General features: G+C 36.9%; 1 protein-coding gene across 1 annotated transcript; it reads left to right on the top strand.

Annotated features, from left to right (window-relative positions):
* The first annotated feature begins 261 nt into the window (after positions 1 to 261).
* LOC136732690 (uncharacterized) lies at positions 262 to 8,654 on the top strand. Its single transcript, XM_066697784.1, has 9 exons — positions 262 to 275; positions 781 to 899; positions 3,321 to 3,409; positions 3,781 to 3,841; positions 4,955 to 5,136; positions 6,088 to 6,134; positions 7,427 to 7,505; positions 7,895 to 7,973; positions 8,398 to 8,654. The coding sequence occupies exons 1-9, from the start codon at positions 262 to 264 to the stop codon at positions 8,652 to 8,654; spliced, it is 927 nt and encodes a 308-aa protein (XP_066553881.1).
* Positions 8,655 to 19,303: the final 10,649 nt, after the last annotated feature.

Genomic DNA, 19,303 nt, shown 5'->3' with positions numbered 1-19,303 from the left:
TATAGTCTAGGAAAGCACATGCTGAACTAACACTACTGTGAAACACTCTCATTAACATGATATAGAACTGGATTGTTGTCCAGTTGTTCTTGTACTCTGAGTTCTGGGAACAGAGCATTGTAAAGCTCTTGGGAATCACCAGATTTGGCGAGAAAACGCCTGACTTGGGAATTCTTACATCACAAGATAGCCTGAGTTTTGATGCTCGCAACTGTTGCTTCTCAAAATAAATCTGGTTTAATACTGCCTTAGAGTTAGGAAATGATCATGGGAATGTGAGTCAGTCTGGGCTCAAATTAAAACCTCACACTGTAATGTAATCAAACTTGAAATGATGGGGGCATAAAAGTGTAAATATGTGCTGTTTTGTTTAAGGTATATGAAGTCTTCTAACTACAAAGAATAAAAAAACAAACATAAATTGTAACCATTTTGATTGATAGTTAAAATAACTATGTGCTGCACAGTTTATTAAATAGGTTTTACTTTTAGAAGGAGGGTTTATTTTTCTAGTATTGTAATTCCCATATTCAAGTCCCAGTCAGCGCAATATTTCAGTAAGTCTCATTTCCTTAAATTGAAAGAATATGAAATCACCAATGGGGCATAATTTGGCCTATTTTGCCACTCCCCCATCTCCCACTTAATTTTGCATTTTCATTCTCTTTTAAAATCTTTTGGTCTCTGACATTGTGTAGTTTGTATTTGTATGGCAGTGTATCATGTAAGAGGAGGGAAGCTTGGTTGTTTTTTGTAACCCTGGGATTGGATATTTTTCAGCAGCAGCACTGAGAGGGGTGAGAGCCTGGTGTTAGCAGAGAGTCCTGCAGATGTGACCTTACAGGGATCAAGAGCCGGCCTGGAGAGCAGCCAGCATCTCCACAAGTCATTCAAATTAGGTAATGCTTTCCAGGAAGGGTGCGCACAGAGAGATTAACACGTATAAGTCGTGGGTCATTGGAACAGGAGATTCTGATTTGTGGTCAGAAATGATGCACAGAAATGGTTTTGTGAAGGTGTGATGATATCTCTGTCTCGATCTGCCCTCACTGTAACTGGTGCCTGAATTGGCTCTGACTTTTTATTGGGTGTTTTATTAATCACTTTCAAGTCTTTCCAAATGCTGAGTCCTGTTTTGTTCCCTGCTTTTGTTACACCTACACCAACTGGTGTACCAGAACTACCAGAGCAGTGCAATACTGCTGTTGTTATTTGTGTATTTCTATGTAATATTTCTTATACACAAGTGTAAACATTGCTGTGGCTTTTGATTTTTTTTTTCCTCCACAATTGTGTGTTTGGCTCTAAAAAAAAAAAAAAAAAGGTTCCCAACCCCTGCTTTAATATTTTAATCATTTATTTATCTTATACAAATTTCCATGACACTCCTGAAATGAGAATATTTGACAAATGTAAGTTTTAATTAGGGGCAAGTAACCTAATAGTTTGTTACTGTAATTAATTTCTATATCTGTATGAAACAAAGATTTGGATGTTTAAGAAGAACATTTAATTGTGAAAAAATCTATAATTTGTAATTAGAAAACTTAGACCAAGTTAATTAGGTGCAGATGAATGCAGGAATGTGGTTACATGTCCATTGAGGTTGTTTAGAAATAAATAGCCATAATTACGCAGTTAAATCAAATTTATCAATCCCTATTAAACCTTGTTTTTTGTTCAGGTTAGGAATGTTATGGATGTTTTTTGGGTGAATTTACTCAATTGGATATAGGTTTTCGAGGACCTGAAATTTTCTATAGCTTTGTTAAATGGGTAGTGCCCTCTGCTGTATTTACCTAGAACTGTGCTAATGCTGTGTTTTAAGATTCATTCAGTGTATGTTTCACTCAAATAAATGTTCTCATCTATCGTTAAAGCAGGCCATTATTTTTCAACCACGAACCAATAAATAATTGGTTATTATCCTTATCGGTTAATTTACAAGTTCCATTACACATTTGTAAAGCCAGTGCCTGAACTTAAGAAATGGAGAATTAATTTTACTATCTGTATAGTATTGTTTTCATTACTATATTTTGTGTTCTAAAGTGTTTCAGAGTTCAGAGTGTGAAAAGTAAAGTGAATACATAGCAGTGATGCTGGGTCTGAAATCATTCAGGAACAGTAGTTGAGCAAATTTGAATATTTGTTTTTTACATCTTGGCAGATTGCCTTCCATAGAGGTCAAAATATGTCCTGAGATTGCTAGGGACACTGCATCTAGGGATGTTGTAATGCAATTTAGCTTTCTCAGCAAAATTAAAACACTGCAAATTGTGAATGTCTGGGAAATCTGTATTGTGTTTAAACACGCTCACACACACATCATTATCAGCCTTTATCGTTCCACTGCTGGTCGAAGACCTCCCCTAGATGTTTTCCATTTCTTTCAGTGTACAGCGTTTTTTTTTTCCCAAGTAATACTAGCAAATCATCTTATCTTATGTTCGCATCTTTTATTTTGTTGTCTTTTATTTATTGTTTATTTATTATTATTAATTTATTAGCAGACGCCCTTATCAAGGATGACTTACAAAATATAAGAGCATTACAAAAGTGCAATAATACAGTATAATATTACAGATCAAAACATAATACAATTACAAGTTCAAAATTACACAAGTGCCCAGGAAAAATATATAGTTAATACAGAATTCAAGTCCTACATCCTAGATTGTAATAGCTAATAAGTGCAGACAAGATGTGAAATCATAGTCTTCTAGGTCTTTTTCCATCTCTTCTGATCCTTTCAATACCTTGTTTTGTCCATCTTTGGTCTGTTAATTTTCTCCCTTTCAGTGATGTGACATACAGTACTTTTATTTGTTCTCTGATCCATGTATTTGTTCTTGTTATTCAAAGCAAGATTTGACTATATCTTATAATTCATATGTTTGTGGCTGGTCTCTTTTCCTCATACAAATGTAATCCCACCCCTGTCATCAGGGTTTCTTTCATTTCCTGTGTTTGACTTCACTTCACTTTCAGTTATAATTTGATGAAATATATGTCTGTTTAAAGGTTCCTAACTTTGTAGCCTAGGTGCAAGATCAGATTTGCAAATGAATGCATATGGTGTCTTCTTGTATTTGACACTGTTTTAGCGTGGCTGTCTCGCCTCTTAAAGAAGGTACATTAGATTTGAAAGGATATTGGAACACTTGCACTGATCAGTTTTTATTGCAGGTGAACATTTTCTGCCAGCTCAGTGTTTTTATGTATTGGATCATTCTGTCTATAACTGTTATACTAAAGACGTTCTTCCACAGAAATAAACCTTTTCCTGCTGCATCCCTGACAGCACCTCATACCTGTAGCCAACCCGGGTGATGCCCATTCCCATCTTAAGGAGTTGATCTACATCGATTCTGACCTTGTTGTGACTCCGATCATTGACAATCCTAAGGTAGGGGATGCTTCATGACTTCATCAGGATTGACCATTTTCTCTGTTTTCTATATGTAAAAGGGCCATACTTCACAGATTTAAAATACATATTGAATTCATCTAAAGGTCACAGTCTAGGTAATCTGAGCAGATGTACTGTATTTTAAATTAATATAAAGTTAAACTGATTTTCTTCAGTTTGGGCAACTTCTTTGTCTCCCTTCCTTTCTTCTCTCTTAAATATAAATGACAGTTATTGTAATTTAAATGTGTGTCTTTTTCATTTTTTTTATTTATGTTGGGATTAGTACACAACAGGTAGAAATGCTCCACTTTTCACATTTAAATCATAATTATAAAAATAACTGAATTAATGCTTTGCCTTTGTAGATATTGAAACCTGCTCCTGTGAGATTTGATCCTAAAACATTGAGTGTCAATGCCTTTCCAGGTAAAGTATGGGTTGTAGTGCAGTGTTGTGACTGATATGAAAAGCGTTCATAAAAAGGACTTCATATGAAATGTTACGAAGGAAGGATTTTTAGGACCCCTTTTTACCAAAATTTTGAAATGATGTACATTCTTTAAAAGATAAAACGATCAGAGGAATATTTTTTATATTTATTTTCTTGATTTTTACAATTTATCTCGTTCTCCTTAAAAAAAAAACTTCTAAACCAAAGGGTGAAAAATACTTTTTGAAATCTACCCACTATAATATTTGTTTGTTTCCCTTGCTTGCACTGAAAGAAAACTGTAAGCAAAAACATTAATTTGTATACAAAGTTGAATAAAAATAAGTATAAGAATGTAACTGGATAGATGCCAAGTTACCCTTAGAGTTATTGATATCCTCTGTGTAAGGAAAGATGTATGTGATTCTGTGTAACAGTTAGATTAAATGCACAGCTTTTATAACATGCAATTCTACTTTACCACACATTATTGCAGAAAGCTTCTCATAAGTAATCCCCAGAAGCTATGTTTTTCTTTAATTGCCAGTTAGAATCATAACAATGTCAGACAAATCCATAGTCTTACAATACATACCTAATGTAGGTTACACATGAAAATAAAATAAACACTCCTTTGATTACCAAGATAAGTCTAGCGTTGCTTTTCACATTCCCCGAGTCTGTCACCACTACAGAATATCTTTCTATTCTGAGACTTTGTTTAATGAAATAAAGGATGCGTTACTGATTTCAGTAGCTGTATTACAGATGGTTGTGTTATTGTATTTTGTACTTTGGGGGTTCTGCAGAAGGTGCATTTTAGAAATACTTTTCAGGATACCAACTTCCAATGAAGTTGAAAGTGAATTATTTTCTGAATTGTCTACCTCTCCAACAGGACTGTGTTCGATGAGATGAAATAGTTTTGTCAAGCACCATACCTTCTGCAGTTCAGAACATCTTACCTTCATAACACGAGCGCAGTGAAACCCCGTACTTGCTGATGAACAGTAGACTAATGGTTTTGCTAATGTCGTTCAAGTGAGAACTGCGTTTTATTAGTTGTTAACCTGAGCGAGTGGCTGAGTAATTTAACCCTTCTGTTGCAGCTGAGAAACTGGCATCTCTGAACGATCAGGCATGGGACAGCTTTGTGCAGCAACTGTGCTCCTCACTGGGTCAGAGTGATAAGATGACTGGAGCTCCCAGGACAAAGCTGAACCTACTGTGCTATCTTTGCTCCGTGTCAGGCCATAAGGAAGCAGCCACAAGGTTAATCAACTCACAGCTGGTAAGTGCAGCCACCAGGACCGAGCTGGATGCCCTGCATGCTTTGCATTGCGGTGGCAGTCAGCCGCATTGTGCAGTGTTGACTCTTTCAGCTATTTAAAGAGCCCGCAAGGTTAGAACTCAATCTAATGAAGTTTAGGGCAGGAGGAGTGCCCTTCAAACAGCTGCAGTGTAGTCAAGCATGTGTCCTAATTCATTTTAGACTTTTAATGTTCAAACCTGCTTTTTATTGGTCTTTGTGTACTGAACCACCAATCTGGGGATGGAGGAAATTAATTAGGTAAGCAGTTAAATATGTCCCAAATCTTAAGGAAGTTAAACAATAGTCATCTAGGTGTTACAGGAAACTCCCATTTAAAGGACTGATTTCACTCAACTTTCTGATTTTCCGATTGGTTTTCATAAAATAGTGCTGTGAATAATGCTGTTATGCTAATGGGAACATGACATTTTTAAATGCTTCTAAATGTGTTCCAATTAGTCTGACGGTGATGCACAAATCAGTGTTTAACAAATGACCTTTAAATCATAATAAGTAATTAAAGTGAGAAACAAGGGACTGTGAGATGTGGTAATAACTGCAGAATAGTTTGATCTTAGTTTGATGTTTATGCATGTGCAGTTTTACAATGGCACACATCCTTCACACTCTGAACTTATTCACCCGATGTTTTTCATCCCCTTTAATTACTGTGACTGATATTCACAGAACCTGGGTATCCAGCCCCTGCACATAATAAACTAAAAGAAAGGTTTAAATTGGCCTTTTCCTCTTGTGTAGTCATTGAATGTAATCAATTATATATGAGAAAATATTATCTAGAATTTTAAGTTCTGAGAGAAAATGAATTTGACCAATAAAGGGTCACAGCATTTCACAACTTTCAGTTTTACCTTAGAAAAGTAATGGTTTGGTTCTTCATTTTTCATGATTTTTTATTTTTTTCAACAGTTCCTGTCATTAACCCATGTGTTGCGCACAGCTCCTAACTGGGATGTGTGAGTATTACACGATTCTGTTGGTTAAACCACAAGCATCTGCTTTCTACATTCACAGGGACCATTTCTGTGAAGAATGCTTGGCGTAAGTACTGCAGTGCGCTGGTGTCTGGCCTGTATACCGCCCTCTGCTGGGGGTTTATAGATGACATACTGCACAAAGTGCTGATTCATCAATTGTCTTCAAATTACAGTGAACATTACATTTTCAAATGAGAAAAACATTACTTAAAAATCCATTCCTGTCATGCTTTTTTCTGTTAAAATGTCCTTCTAACAGATGCCTTGTTGTGTGTCATACTGAAAGCACACATTTATTATCTGTGAGGTCTTGTCACGTACTTGTCATTCAGCTGAAAGCAGTTTTACATTTAGTACACATTGTCCAAAAATGTATATGCAGGTGATTAGTATTCTGGCTTATACAAAGTCTTTCCTGATCAGATATTGATCAAGGGAATCGGCCATAACAACAGCCTCTTGTTACCTGATCCATGTTTTATGTATTGTAATGTAACTTTGCATATGAAATCTAATCTGACTGTAATGTTTGTCAGATGTGTTGTGCATTTAAAACTAGTATACGGTGCATTATAGCTTCATGCAGTTCTCAGGAGTGGAGTAGGTTAAAGCCTCTGCAACACTTTTTCTAGTTTATTCCCTTTCGAAATGTTTTGAAAACTCTGATCAGAAGATTTTTGTGGAATAGTTAGTCAGCATGGCAACTCACAGTTCAAACCTAAAAACAAGAAACATTCAACCAATGTGAAATAAATTACTCTGAACTAGATACCAACCTAGATACCTTTTGATGTTGATGTATTCCAGTGTCTTACATAATAAAAAATACATAAACTAAGCAAAATATTGTGCTGTGTAGAACCCACAACAGTGAATGGGCTGTTTTTGGCCTGTGGTTAGTTGATGTTGAATAATGTACCAAGAGGTAATTGCAGTACAGATGCTGGGTGCTGTACTACTATGAGTTCACAATACATAAAGCAGTTCTCTTGAAGAAAAGAGGAAATTAAACTGATGTAGGCTGTTGTTCTTATACATAGGACCCCAGATGTTTTAAAAATACACAGCTAACCTACTGGAATATGGAGTTATCAATAATTAAATATATACATTGATTTCTTTAAGAAATATTTGAGCAGATTTGTGATATTGAATCGGTTCACTGGAAAATAGTTTAATTTGATTTGACAGCAATGCCTAGATGCTAAATGTATATGTATAACGTGTGTAATGTTAATGAAGTTTATATTGTTATTGTATTTGCATTCTAGGCGTGCCAAGGTGATTCGAGTGATTGGGTTACTGTCCTCTCATGCTGTAGAGCTGAATGAAGACGTGCCTGTTACAGAAGTAAGTCTATTTTACTTCAATTACACGTGAATTGAATCAGTGTAAAAAACAGGCATTGTTCTTACATTAAGAACTGTCACATGAACTTGTATTTCAACTTTACATGTTTTCAGTTTTTACCAAACTACTCAAACTTGATTAATACTGGACAGTGTTTTTTATGAGAGAAACACCGTCTTATCCTATATGAAATCCTTTTCACTTAATGTTGTTTACCATGGTCTGCAGCAACTGTTTCATACATAGAACCTGCCTTACCAGCACATTGAACGCTGAATACTTGCAGTTACATTTCAGTTAAACTTCCTTTGGAGGGACATATTTTTTTGGACTGATTCACAGTGAAAAGCAAAATGTATCTGAACAGGTAAGATGTTAGTGCTTTGCAGTACCAAGAACAATCACCAGATGTCACCCTAACACAGCATTTTGGATTCCCCATTGTTCTTGGTGGAAAATCCCGAAATGGTAATTTGTGTTGTGTATAAACCAAGAGATCTGATTCCTGTAAAAGGAAGCGGACGAGTCTTTTAAAGAGACACATCAATGTACTTTAGGAATACCGAGCTGTAGGGTCTTTCGAATCACCAAAAACACATGCGTGGGATTGCAAGCAAAACATCAAAGGTGGCGAACATGCATTGTGGTTAATTAGTTAAAATACAAAGTTGCATTTGATGTAGAAGCTGGCGCCTCTGTGCATGATCCACGGCTTATGTGGTTTTCCATGGCTAAGTACAGTTACATGTTGGTACATGTTCGTTAGTGTGCAGAGCTGCTCATCCAGTCGCTCTGTGGCTTGTGTCCTTGGCACCCTGACTTTATTGTGCAGCCTGAAGATATCGTGAGCGTCGTGGCTCTGAGGGTTTGGGTTATTCTGTCGCTCTGGCAGGCCTCCAGAACGCCATTGTGCACCGCAGGAGGGTCACTTCCCTCTGCGACAGGCAGGGCGGCATTGGAACATTACAGCCAGTCCACTACTGCCAACCAGACAGCTCACTGCTGAGAGGTAGTGGGCACTGCCAAGCACAGGGCACAGAAGGGCCTGCAGCGACTGCTGTCAGACCCTCGTCCTCAGCTGGCATCAGAGAGGAAAGCACAAGGGACTGTTCGTCCATTCTCGGCTACTTTTCATTGCCACACCTCTGAGCCTCTCAGCGCCTGCAGCTTTATTTACACAGCTACACATTCTACAGCTAGCAGTTATCTGAAAATAAGAAAAGTACCCAAAGTTTGTTATAACTGGAATTTCATTATTTGTAGTTTATTTTCATCAATGATCTAAAAAGGAATTAATTGTTGAATTAATGCTGTAATTTTCTCAAAAACTTTCCAATAAATTCATTCTTCATAACTCCCAATTTTTTTTTCCAGTTTTCACAATTTTCCAGAATTTGAATTGATCAATTTTAACTGTTGCAATTTTACATTGAGTGCTATATATTATACAGTATATTGATTTTACTGATAAAGAAAAATAATCGGCTGATTAATTGGAAATCGGCTTTCCCCCCCACCCTAATTATTGTTATCGGTATTGGTTTTGAAAATCCACTATCGGTCACGATTCAGTCACAATATCATAATTTAATCACGGTACTTACTAAAATGCTATTGAAAACTTCAAATAATATTAGTTTATTTACTTAAAGGACATACTTAAATATATATAACAAGGTAGCTTCAGAAGCAGGAGGACTTGTTGACAGCACTATTAGCTAGTGGGGTACGGGACGCCCTGCAACTTTACAGAAATTAAAACTTCATATCAGATAGTTTCATAAGCATAAGTTAATATAATCGCTATTTATTGCTTTCTGGTTGCCTGTTCTGGATTTTCTGGATGTTCTGGACTGATAAAAAGTGTTGATGTGTGAATCCTATTCTTAATTGAGAGCTTTCAACCAACCAGAAGGTGTTTATCCAGGTTTACAGCCACAGAGAAGGACAGGGTCAATCCCATATACTATAGGACACAATGTAAAAATTATGAAAACATGCCTATTTTAACAAGTAAGCCCGCAGTTTGTGTAAGTGCTACTGTCTTTTATAATTGTATATATATCCTGAAATGGCCACATTGTAAAAGTGCAGTATAACTGGTTTGTTAATTGTGGGTTTCAAAGTAAAGTAAATGGACGTTTTGTGTTAATGGCAATGCGGAACGCTTTTTTTTCTATGATCATTATGCTTTCTAATGTTGTTGTGGGTCTGTTGTGCACTGTTCACTACTTTACATCATTTTAATCCTAACTTTATATAACAGTTTGCCAGCTCCATCAGTGACATGAAAAACAACACATGTAAGATCAGTAAAACAAAGTATTAAACAACTCCACGTGAGGCACTCCTTTGAAGAGCTGTAGGAAACAGCAGCTCATCCCGAGTGCAATAAAGTAAGAGAGGTTAATTTAATCAAGCATATTGTTTCCAGTAAGGTCAAAACACATATCTCAGGGATATGTATGGCAAATGTAATGTAAATATCATCGATAAGGAGGTTATGAAGAGAATGTCAGCGGAACTTTAACATCGATTTTCTCTGTTGTATATTCCGAGTAGTGGGACTTTAAAATGTCATAATTTTGTGAGGAATTTACATCTTAACAAATAATATATCATTATAAAACAATAATCCATAATAAGTTTCTGTAGTAATAATTAAAACCAAGGACAAAACAACTTTTAGGCATATTTATTTGTTGTGATATTTTAACACGTTAATTCTTACCCCCAAACAAAGATGGTGGTATTGGTTGCTATGCAAGATATCACTGAATGCCGGATTGTCGACTGCAAGGATCGCAACATTAAAACACCAGTCTGTGTGCACCAGTACACAGCCATCACTGTTTTAATGCCCTTCAGGTTTAATGCCCTTCATGGTGACATGTGACCAGCAGTAAAATAATTCACCAATTTGAAAAAATCATGTAATATCATGTCATTAAAAAATGACATGAACAAGTATTTTTCTTTCTTCCTGTAATGAAAGATGCATCAGACTGCATCTGCTGTAATATTTATTACCATTTTTATAGTGGAACATTAAATTGCACATATACTTAGACACATAGTTACAGAATGTTGATCTATCTTTTCTTTCAGCAATAATTGTGCCTTGTTTTTTTTTATTTTATTGCTTTCATTCTTCTGGTAATTAACATAATTTGTATCACACTTTGTATGAAACCAGAAAGAACAGTGTTTCATTGATGCATTGAGAATGCACCACAGGTAATAAATGGCATAGCTTTAGTTATAAAAGAATCTGTTCAGTAGGAAAAGGCATTTTGAAAGCTCACCTTATTGAGCTAGTATGCCATATAAGGATCACTGTTTTATTTCACCGTATGTATTGACAGCCTCCATGTAGAGTATTGCACATTAAAGCCCAGTTTTGGGGTGATTGCATTTGAGAGATAATGATGAATTTGTGCGCTACTCCACTTTTGAGTCATTTTCCTGAAAAGTGAGAGCTCATTGTGAACATCTTCTGCCAAAACATGGCTTGCATTGGAAGCAGCAGTAACATCTGTTCCTTGCAAAGTTATCATTTAATTGAGTTATTCAGAAAAGGAAATCTTTCTGAGATGTATCCTATTTGCATATCACCTCCCTCAGAGCCCTGCTGCAGCAGCGAGTCACAACAATTCTGTTACATCTCTATATAAAATGTAAAAAATGTAAATGCAAATTTCCAAATACAACACAGTCTGCATTCATCCTTTCAGATAGCTGGATGACATGTTTTCAAAGTGTTTTAGGATATTTGAATATGAATATAATGATGTGTTATAATATGTAACTGATTGTTGCTCCCTTCATGGCTACCTTGGGCATATTAATCATTCCCCAGTGGACTTGCATGTTCTATAAACAAAATTATGTGAGATGTTGAAACAAACTCTCAGAGATTGATGCTGGTAGCCCGGGTTAGTATATTCGGTCCAGAACTACTTATTGCTTGTCTTTTACTGTACACAGGTATAATAAAACAGTATAAATGTCATTTAACATATGGCTTGCTGTAAGCTAGTATGATGTGCCTTAGTAAAGACTGTTAACACTAAATAACATAATCATTCATCATCTATGGTAAAGAAACAGTTCCTACATTACAGCCATTTATTTTTTGTTAAAATATTGCAGCACAGATTCCTGCTGAGACTCATTAACATTTTGAAGCTGCAAGTTGTTCTTATGTATTTATTTTACTGAAATGATCACCTTACATAAACTACTGTGTATTTTGATCTGAAATTACCAATAAGCGGCTCACAGATGGTACTACACGACAATCCTCTATTCTGATTTGCCATGACTGGATATGGAATAATCGAATAACCGAGAAGCGGTTTCCACTCTTGTTAGTCGTCACCATAGTTTGCTTTAAGAGATATTGATGCAAAAGAAATATGTTCATCTAATGCTATTTCCCAGTCCGGCAATTAATGGTTGTCGGATCCCCTCGTAGATTTTGTGTGTCTCATCTTGACTGAACTTTATCTGTTCAACCCCTCTATGGGGGGTGCGCCCCACAATTTGGGAACCTCCGTATTACAGCAGCCCTCACTGTAGAACCGGGTCACACGTGGAAACAAGAGACATTTTCTTATCTGGGGCTTGTAATATTTCCTATGCTTCACTTCACCTGCTGTGTGTACTGGTAACATTTGCTGGCATTTACTATGCACAGATTAAATCTCAAGGCAGCAGAGATACTTGAATGTGTTTTAACAGGTAGCTCTTACTTAAAGAAGTCACTGGCATTTGTTCATTCAGCTAAATTTTGCTTCGAATAAGTACATAAGTATAAGTACATAATTTGGTCTGATTTTCATGATTTCCTCGTGGGCACTAGGCTAAAACTTCGACTAATAATTTTGATCTCTGAAACGCAAGCTTCCCTCTTACCAGACTGTGGGTGTTATTAATGCATCATGTTTTGTTTTCAGGTTTCTTTGATTTACTATTGACACAGGTGATGTTTGTATCTCATGAAAACACCATTTAGTATTTCCATCTACAGGAAGCAATTCAGTTAATTATGGTAATGTACCGGATCACACACACAATGTATATTGACTTTATTGGCTGAGGAGGAACTGAACACAATAAGTCATCAGTTCATCTAAGGGTCTAGTTTTTCACAGAGGCAAAAATATCGGAAACACAAATACTGTGTGAATCAGGATTACATGATTTTAATCATTTAAATGGCGCTGCATTAATTATGATCTTATTTTCCACATATAAACTGGTTTATCAAGCTGATGTACAATAAATGCTAATAACTATGGATAATAATGACAGTATTGTTGTTGTCAGCTGATCCCTCATTAGCTGCTATGAGAAAATATACTCTATCCACGTGTAAAGACATACAAAATGGAAAGCTGGTATGTTGAAGAGGAAAGGCATAGGTTGTATACCCTGTCCTTGTATGTCTTGTTTTATGTCCAGTAAATATCCTGGCACACCAGAACCATCATTACTGGAGAGAATCCCCACCGAGGACAGTGAGAGAGTCTTACCCCTTCCCGAAGGCACCTCATTAGCACAGTGTAGGCGGCTGCGGGAACGGCCCAGCATTCTCCAGGGTGTTCTTTCTTCTCCTGTTGGGAAGGGGAAGGAATAGCTGTAAGCCGAACGTGGTTTCAATGGCTGCACAAGACCACTAAATACAACAAGGGGAACAATTAGGGTTACACAAAACAATTATAATTAGAGAAAATAAAAGCAGCTCTATGTTTACTGATATTTAAAGAAAATCCTATTTGACTAAAGGATCACATATTATGTGAGGCGCAAAGTTGTGTGGGTCACGTGAAGCATCACATGCTAGTCAACTTTAATATACAGATGAAAAATGCATAACTTTAAAAACGCACATGACTATAAATACATACAGATCTCTTCCTCAAAGATAATAATGGGGCAAATGACACACTGAACAAAAATATAAACATGTCAATTGTCAGTCCCGTGTTTCATGAGCTTTGACACTTTCCAAACACACAAAGCTTATTTATTTCCGATTATGTGCACAAATGTGTTTACATCCCTGTCAGTGAGCATTTCTGCTTTGCCAAGATAAGTAATCCACTTGACAGGTGTGGGATATCAAGAAGCTGATTAAACAGCACCATCATTATACAGGTTCCTGGGGACAATAAAAGACCACTCTAAAATGCCACAGTAGTCTCAAGTTATGAGGGAGTGTGCGACTGGCATGCAGACTGCAGGAAAGTCCTCCAGAGCTGTTGCCAGAGAACTGAATGTTAATTTCTCTACCGTAAGCCGCGTGTGACCACGGCAGCCCAGGACCCCACATCCGTCTTCCTCACCTGCAGGATCTTCTGAGACTGGCCACCCAGACAGCTGATGAAACTGTGGATTTGCACAACCTGACAATTTCTGCACAAAGTGTCAGAAAATGTCTCAGGGAAGCTCATCTGTAAGACCAGGGTCTTGACCTGACTCCTGTCTGGTGGACTTTCCTACAGTCAGCAGGACAATTGAATGCTCCCTCAAAACGTGAGACTTGAAATCCATAGATTAGGGCTGAATGAATGCATTTAAATTGACTGATTTCCTTATATGGACCGTAACTGTACAATTTTTGAATACGGTATACATCTCTCTCCTGAGTCCAGCCCAGAAGAAAACATCTCATTCCAATGAGGTCTGGTCACATCATAGGAACATAGGACTGCTTTTTTAAGCAGAACACTTATATGTAGTTTCAGTCTTTACGGTAGGTCAAAAATCCAGTGTCTAGTGTGAAGAAATACATGGACCAATCTCATACATTCAACAGCAAGCTACAGTATTTCCCCTTTGGCATTATTTCATCCAAGGTTATTAAGAACAGGAAGTGAATGGAAAAAACTGGACTTTTAGCTGAAAGCTGACAAGTTGCTCATATAGGAGCTGTGATGTAGCAAGGCCCATTCCTTTGTTTACAACATTGACTCTGAGTGCTATGTGAACTCCATTAAAAATGATGTTCTCTATTAAATGCATGGCAGCACACAGGATGTCCAGAGGGGAAAAATACTCACCTTTGGGTTGGTTTCTGAGGGGATGTAGGTGGCCATCTTGTTTAAGGGCAATGAGGCCAGTACCAAAGATGCTCTATTTAAATAGAAGATCGTTGCCAATACAGAGGCCATCTTCTTTGAGGCTCTTACGTTCTTTCCTGGCCATACTACTCCTAAGGGGGGGCAAGATGTTTTATTTGTTTGAAAAGTACATTTGTATTTGTATTTGTATTTGGCACATAAGGTTTATTAGGTTTTGTTAATTGCATTTAAAACGTTATGTTTTTTTGTTGCCTTATGGGAAAAGATTTGATGTGGGAGAGGGGCCCTTGAATCAAGGGAATAAAAGCAGGTTGATGAGTTTCAGAGAGAGCAGTTGAGGGAGCTGGCTTAGTACTGTTGCCCCAACATTAATCCTGCTTTAGCATTTATTGTTTTGTTTTCCTTTAATTTATTTTTTTATTTGTTTTATTTAGATCACTTTGTTTCTTCCCCTACAACCCACCAAATAAATACAGTTTTCATATGGACATTTTTTTGCAGGAGCTTCTGATTATGTGATTCTTGACTTAGTGGGATTTCAGTAAGATTTACAGATGTCATCTTCTTTAAAGAGGTTAAGAGAATGACATCGCTATGCATGTTAAAACACCCAAGACTATATTTAGAGCTGTGATCTTAAAGTCATGACCATTGGCCCAAGAACTCTAAACTTGATTTGAAGAGCCAGCCAACAATAGAGAGGCTATCTCCCTGATAACTACAGCAAAACAAGACATACAAGGACAGGGTGTACAACCTATGCCTTTCTTTTTCAACATACCAGCTTTCCATTTTGTATGTCTTTACACGTGGATAGAGTATATTTGCTAATAGCAGCTAATGAGGGATCAGCTGACAACAACAATACTGTCATTATTATCCATAGTTATCAGCATTTATTGTACATCAGCTTGATAAACCAGTTTATATGTGGAAAATAAGATCATAATTAATGCAGCGCCATTTAAATGATAAAAATCATGTAATCCTGATTCACATAGTATTTGTGTTTACTACTGTGTGAGAGAGAGAAATGCAATGGGGCTTGAACATTATGCATTATTTTGGTGCATGCCTCTCTCTCTTTCTCTCTCTGTATGTGTATGTATGGATAGATAGATATATGTAGATGAATAGACACATACACATGCATACATTATTAATTTGTTACCCAGAATAATCAAAATTGATCATGATACTCAAGTGAAAAGAAACATTGTGAATCAGAAATGGTATTATGTCCAATAAATACCTGTTGTACAACATGCATCAATTACAGCATGGAGCAAACAGTCTCCAATTCACCCAAGTGCTCCAGAAATGTTGCTTACTGGTGCAGAGCACTGATAGAGCAGGAGTGTTGATGATCTCCTCTTCACTGAGCTCTCGAGAGGATATTGACCAGCATTGATGTGAAATACTTCCCAAAACTCTAGTCTTAAATTACTTAATGTACTTTTTCCATAATTATTTTTGTATTAGCAGAGTAGAATATCAGAGTAATAGTTGATGAGAAGAGGCTGGTTAAACATAACAAAGTGACTAAATTGAGAAGCGTGTTACTTATTAATTAGCAATAATGGAAAATGTATGCCTTTCGTTACCTTTCCCAGGCTGAACATTACTTAGAAAGAAAGGATACAAACATAAGTGTTTCCTGCTGATTCAATGTACGACTAGGTCTGTTAGCTCCCCTCATTCATATCATGTTTTTTGTTTAACTTTTCCATTTCTAAAAGCAGGCAATGTTGTAGTAGGGGTTCTTAAAGCATCTATCTACTGCGTCTTGAAATCAAATGAAACCTGGGGTTTGTTCTTCTTACGTGGATAAGTAGGTTAGCCAGCTAAATGTCAGGATAACTGCATAATCTCTGAACTTTCCATTCTCCAAAGCGAGCTTAAAGGTCAGCCAGCTATGTTACTAGAGCAACATGTCCAGCATCTTAAACTTGCTCCCTGTCAGGTTAAAGCTAGGGTGTGTAATCCAGAGAGGCTAGCAGTTAGCAAGCTAGCTTTGAAAGCATAGAGCCCGCCCTCGCTTCAGAGGTGTCTCCAGAGCCACGCCTCCTCTATCACACATGAACACACACACACAGAGCAGAGATTAAGGGCCAGGAGGAGAGACTGGAATCGATCGCAACGGTTTCAGATTACCTCATGTCTCATGTCTGATTAAATAGTTGAAACAGTTGGTGGTGGTGGCCTTATGAATCCATGCACCAAAGGTGTGGATGTTGCAATGTTTTCGTAACTTTGAAAACTTAAAAATAATGTATTTTTACACCGTAGCTGCTGTTAGCGTTGAGAATTCGTAAAGGTACACAAACTACATGAGCTAAATACTTCATTACATTAACAAAATATATCAAAAACGCTACGTAGCCAGTAGTGCCTTCTACACTGTGTAGGCAATGCGGAAAATCTGCAGTGTTTAGCAGGGCTGGAAGTTTGTATGTATTATTCTTCGTAAGTACTGTGCAGATAATGTACTAGTTTTGGTAATTGCAGTTATAAAATGAATTCACCAACCCCCCCCTTTATTCACATAATTTAGCTGAATTACATCCCCTTTGAGGTTTTGACGATAAGTGTTGCTGTGGGAATAGAGTGTTAAAACATTGTCAGGGGGATATTTTCCTTTCAAATGTAAGTTTACTGCACCAAAAGCATCAGGGATCAGCCTGTGAATTGAAAGCAATAATCAGATCCAGTTTAACACTATATGCGTGAAACCTATGAAAGATTTCTAGTGCCAAAATACAAAACAAAACGTATGTTGAAATTAAAAAATTATTGGCGTATTGCTTTACATGATGTTGCGAATTTGTCCTGCCATAATGAAATACAACACACACTGTTAAACAGTACAAGCTTATGTTTGTGTTTTATCCCTGCTGAAATGCTTTATATCATTGTAGTATTTTAATGCCACAATTCAATGTAATAGTAATCATTACATTTAATGATTACTAATTACTTAAAATAGTGATTGGATCTGATTAAAATACGGGGACGGGGTTAAAGGCGTCGTATCTTGTATTTTGGCAGTAGAAAACTTCGATACAAACCTTGATGTTCAAATGTAGACATGACAACTAAATATCCACTAAATAAGTTCACATTCACAGCCAACTTCTTATCCAACATTTCCTTTTCCTTCTCCACTTTCCTCATCTTTAAGGAACTGTAATTCAGATAGGCTGTAAGCAAGATCAAACACAGTACATGTTCCAACAGCCTAGAAATAATATAGGCGGCTAAATGATAAGTATACACTAACGTTCAAATGTTTGGGGTCACTTAGAAATGTCCTTGTTTTCAAAAGAAAAGCACATTTTGTGTCCATTAAAATAACATCAAATTGATCAGAAATACAGTGTAGACATTGTTAATGTTGTAAATGACTATTTTAGCTGGAAATGGCTGATTTGTAATGGATTATCTACATAGGTGTACAGAGGCCCATTATCAGCAACCATCAGTCCTGTGTTCCAATGGCACGTTGTATTTGTTAATCCAAGTTTATCATTTTAAAAGGCTAACTGATCATTAGAAAACCATTTTGCAATTATGTTAGCACAGCTGAAAACTGTTGTGCTGATTAAAGAAGCAATAAAACTGGCCTTCTTTAGACTAGTTGGGTATCTGGAGCATCAGCAATTGTGGTTTCAATTACAGGCTCAAATTGGCTAGAAACAAAGAACTTTCTTCTGAAACTCATCAGTCTATTCTTGTTCTGAGAAATGAAGGCTATTCCATGCAAGAAATTGCCAAGAAACTGAAGATCTCGTACAACGCTGTGTACTACTCCCTTCACAGAACAGTGCAAACCGGCTCTAACCAGAATAGAAAGAGGAGTGTGAGGCCCCGGTGCACAACTGAGCAAGAGGACAAACACATTAGAGTGTCTAGTTTGAGAAACAGACGCCTCACAGGTCCAAAACTGGTGTGAAAAGAGATTAATAGTATGAATGGCTGAAAAAGAATCAAGAATAACTGCCAAAGAGATACAAGCTTACCTCCAAGGAGAAGGTACGTCAGTTTCTGATTGCACCATCCGTCACTTTTTGAGTGACAGTGGCCTCCATGGAAGAAGAAGAAAAATATAAAAAAGCCAGACTGGAATTTGCTAAGATGCATATTGACAAGCCACAATCCTTCTGGGAGAATGTCCTTTGGACAGATGAGTAAAAACTGGAGCTTTTTGTCAAGTCACATCAGCTCTATGTTTGCCGATGGAAAAATTAAGCTTTCAAAGAAAAGAGTACCATACCTACAGTGAAATATGGAGGAGGCTTGGTTATGTTTTGATGCTGTTTTGCTGCGCTTCACGCAGGGTGCCTTGAATATGTGCAGGGCACAATTAAATCTCAAGACTATAGGCATTCTAGAGCAAAACGTACTGCCCAGTGTCAGAAAGCTCTGTCTCAGTTACATTTTCATTTGTTTTATTATTTACAATACAATGTTGAAAAACAAAATCAAAAGCAACATCTGATTTCTATTAAATTTGGAATGAACAATGGTGGATGCCAATTACTTTGGTCACTTTCAAGTTATTTTGGAGGAAATTGTGCATTCTTTGTTTTTTGTGGAGGGGTACCAACAAATTTAAACACGTCTGTAAGAAGTGCCCATCAAGCCAATCCAACCTGTGGCAGGTGCTTCAGGAAGCATGGGATGAAATCTCTTCAGATTACCTCAACAAAT

The sequence above is a fragment of the Amia ocellicauda genome, unplaced genomic scaffold (genome assembly GCF_036373705.1).
Source record: "Amia ocellicauda isolate fAmiCal2 unplaced genomic scaffold, fAmiCal2.hap1 HAP1_SCAFFOLD_349, whole genome shotgun sequence".
Lineage (NCBI taxonomy): Eukaryota > Metazoa > Chordata > Actinopteri > Amiiformes > Amiidae > Amia > Amia ocellicauda.
The sequence above is the reverse complement of the archived record's forward strand: the minus strand, read 5'-3'. Positions and strand labels throughout refer to the sequence as shown.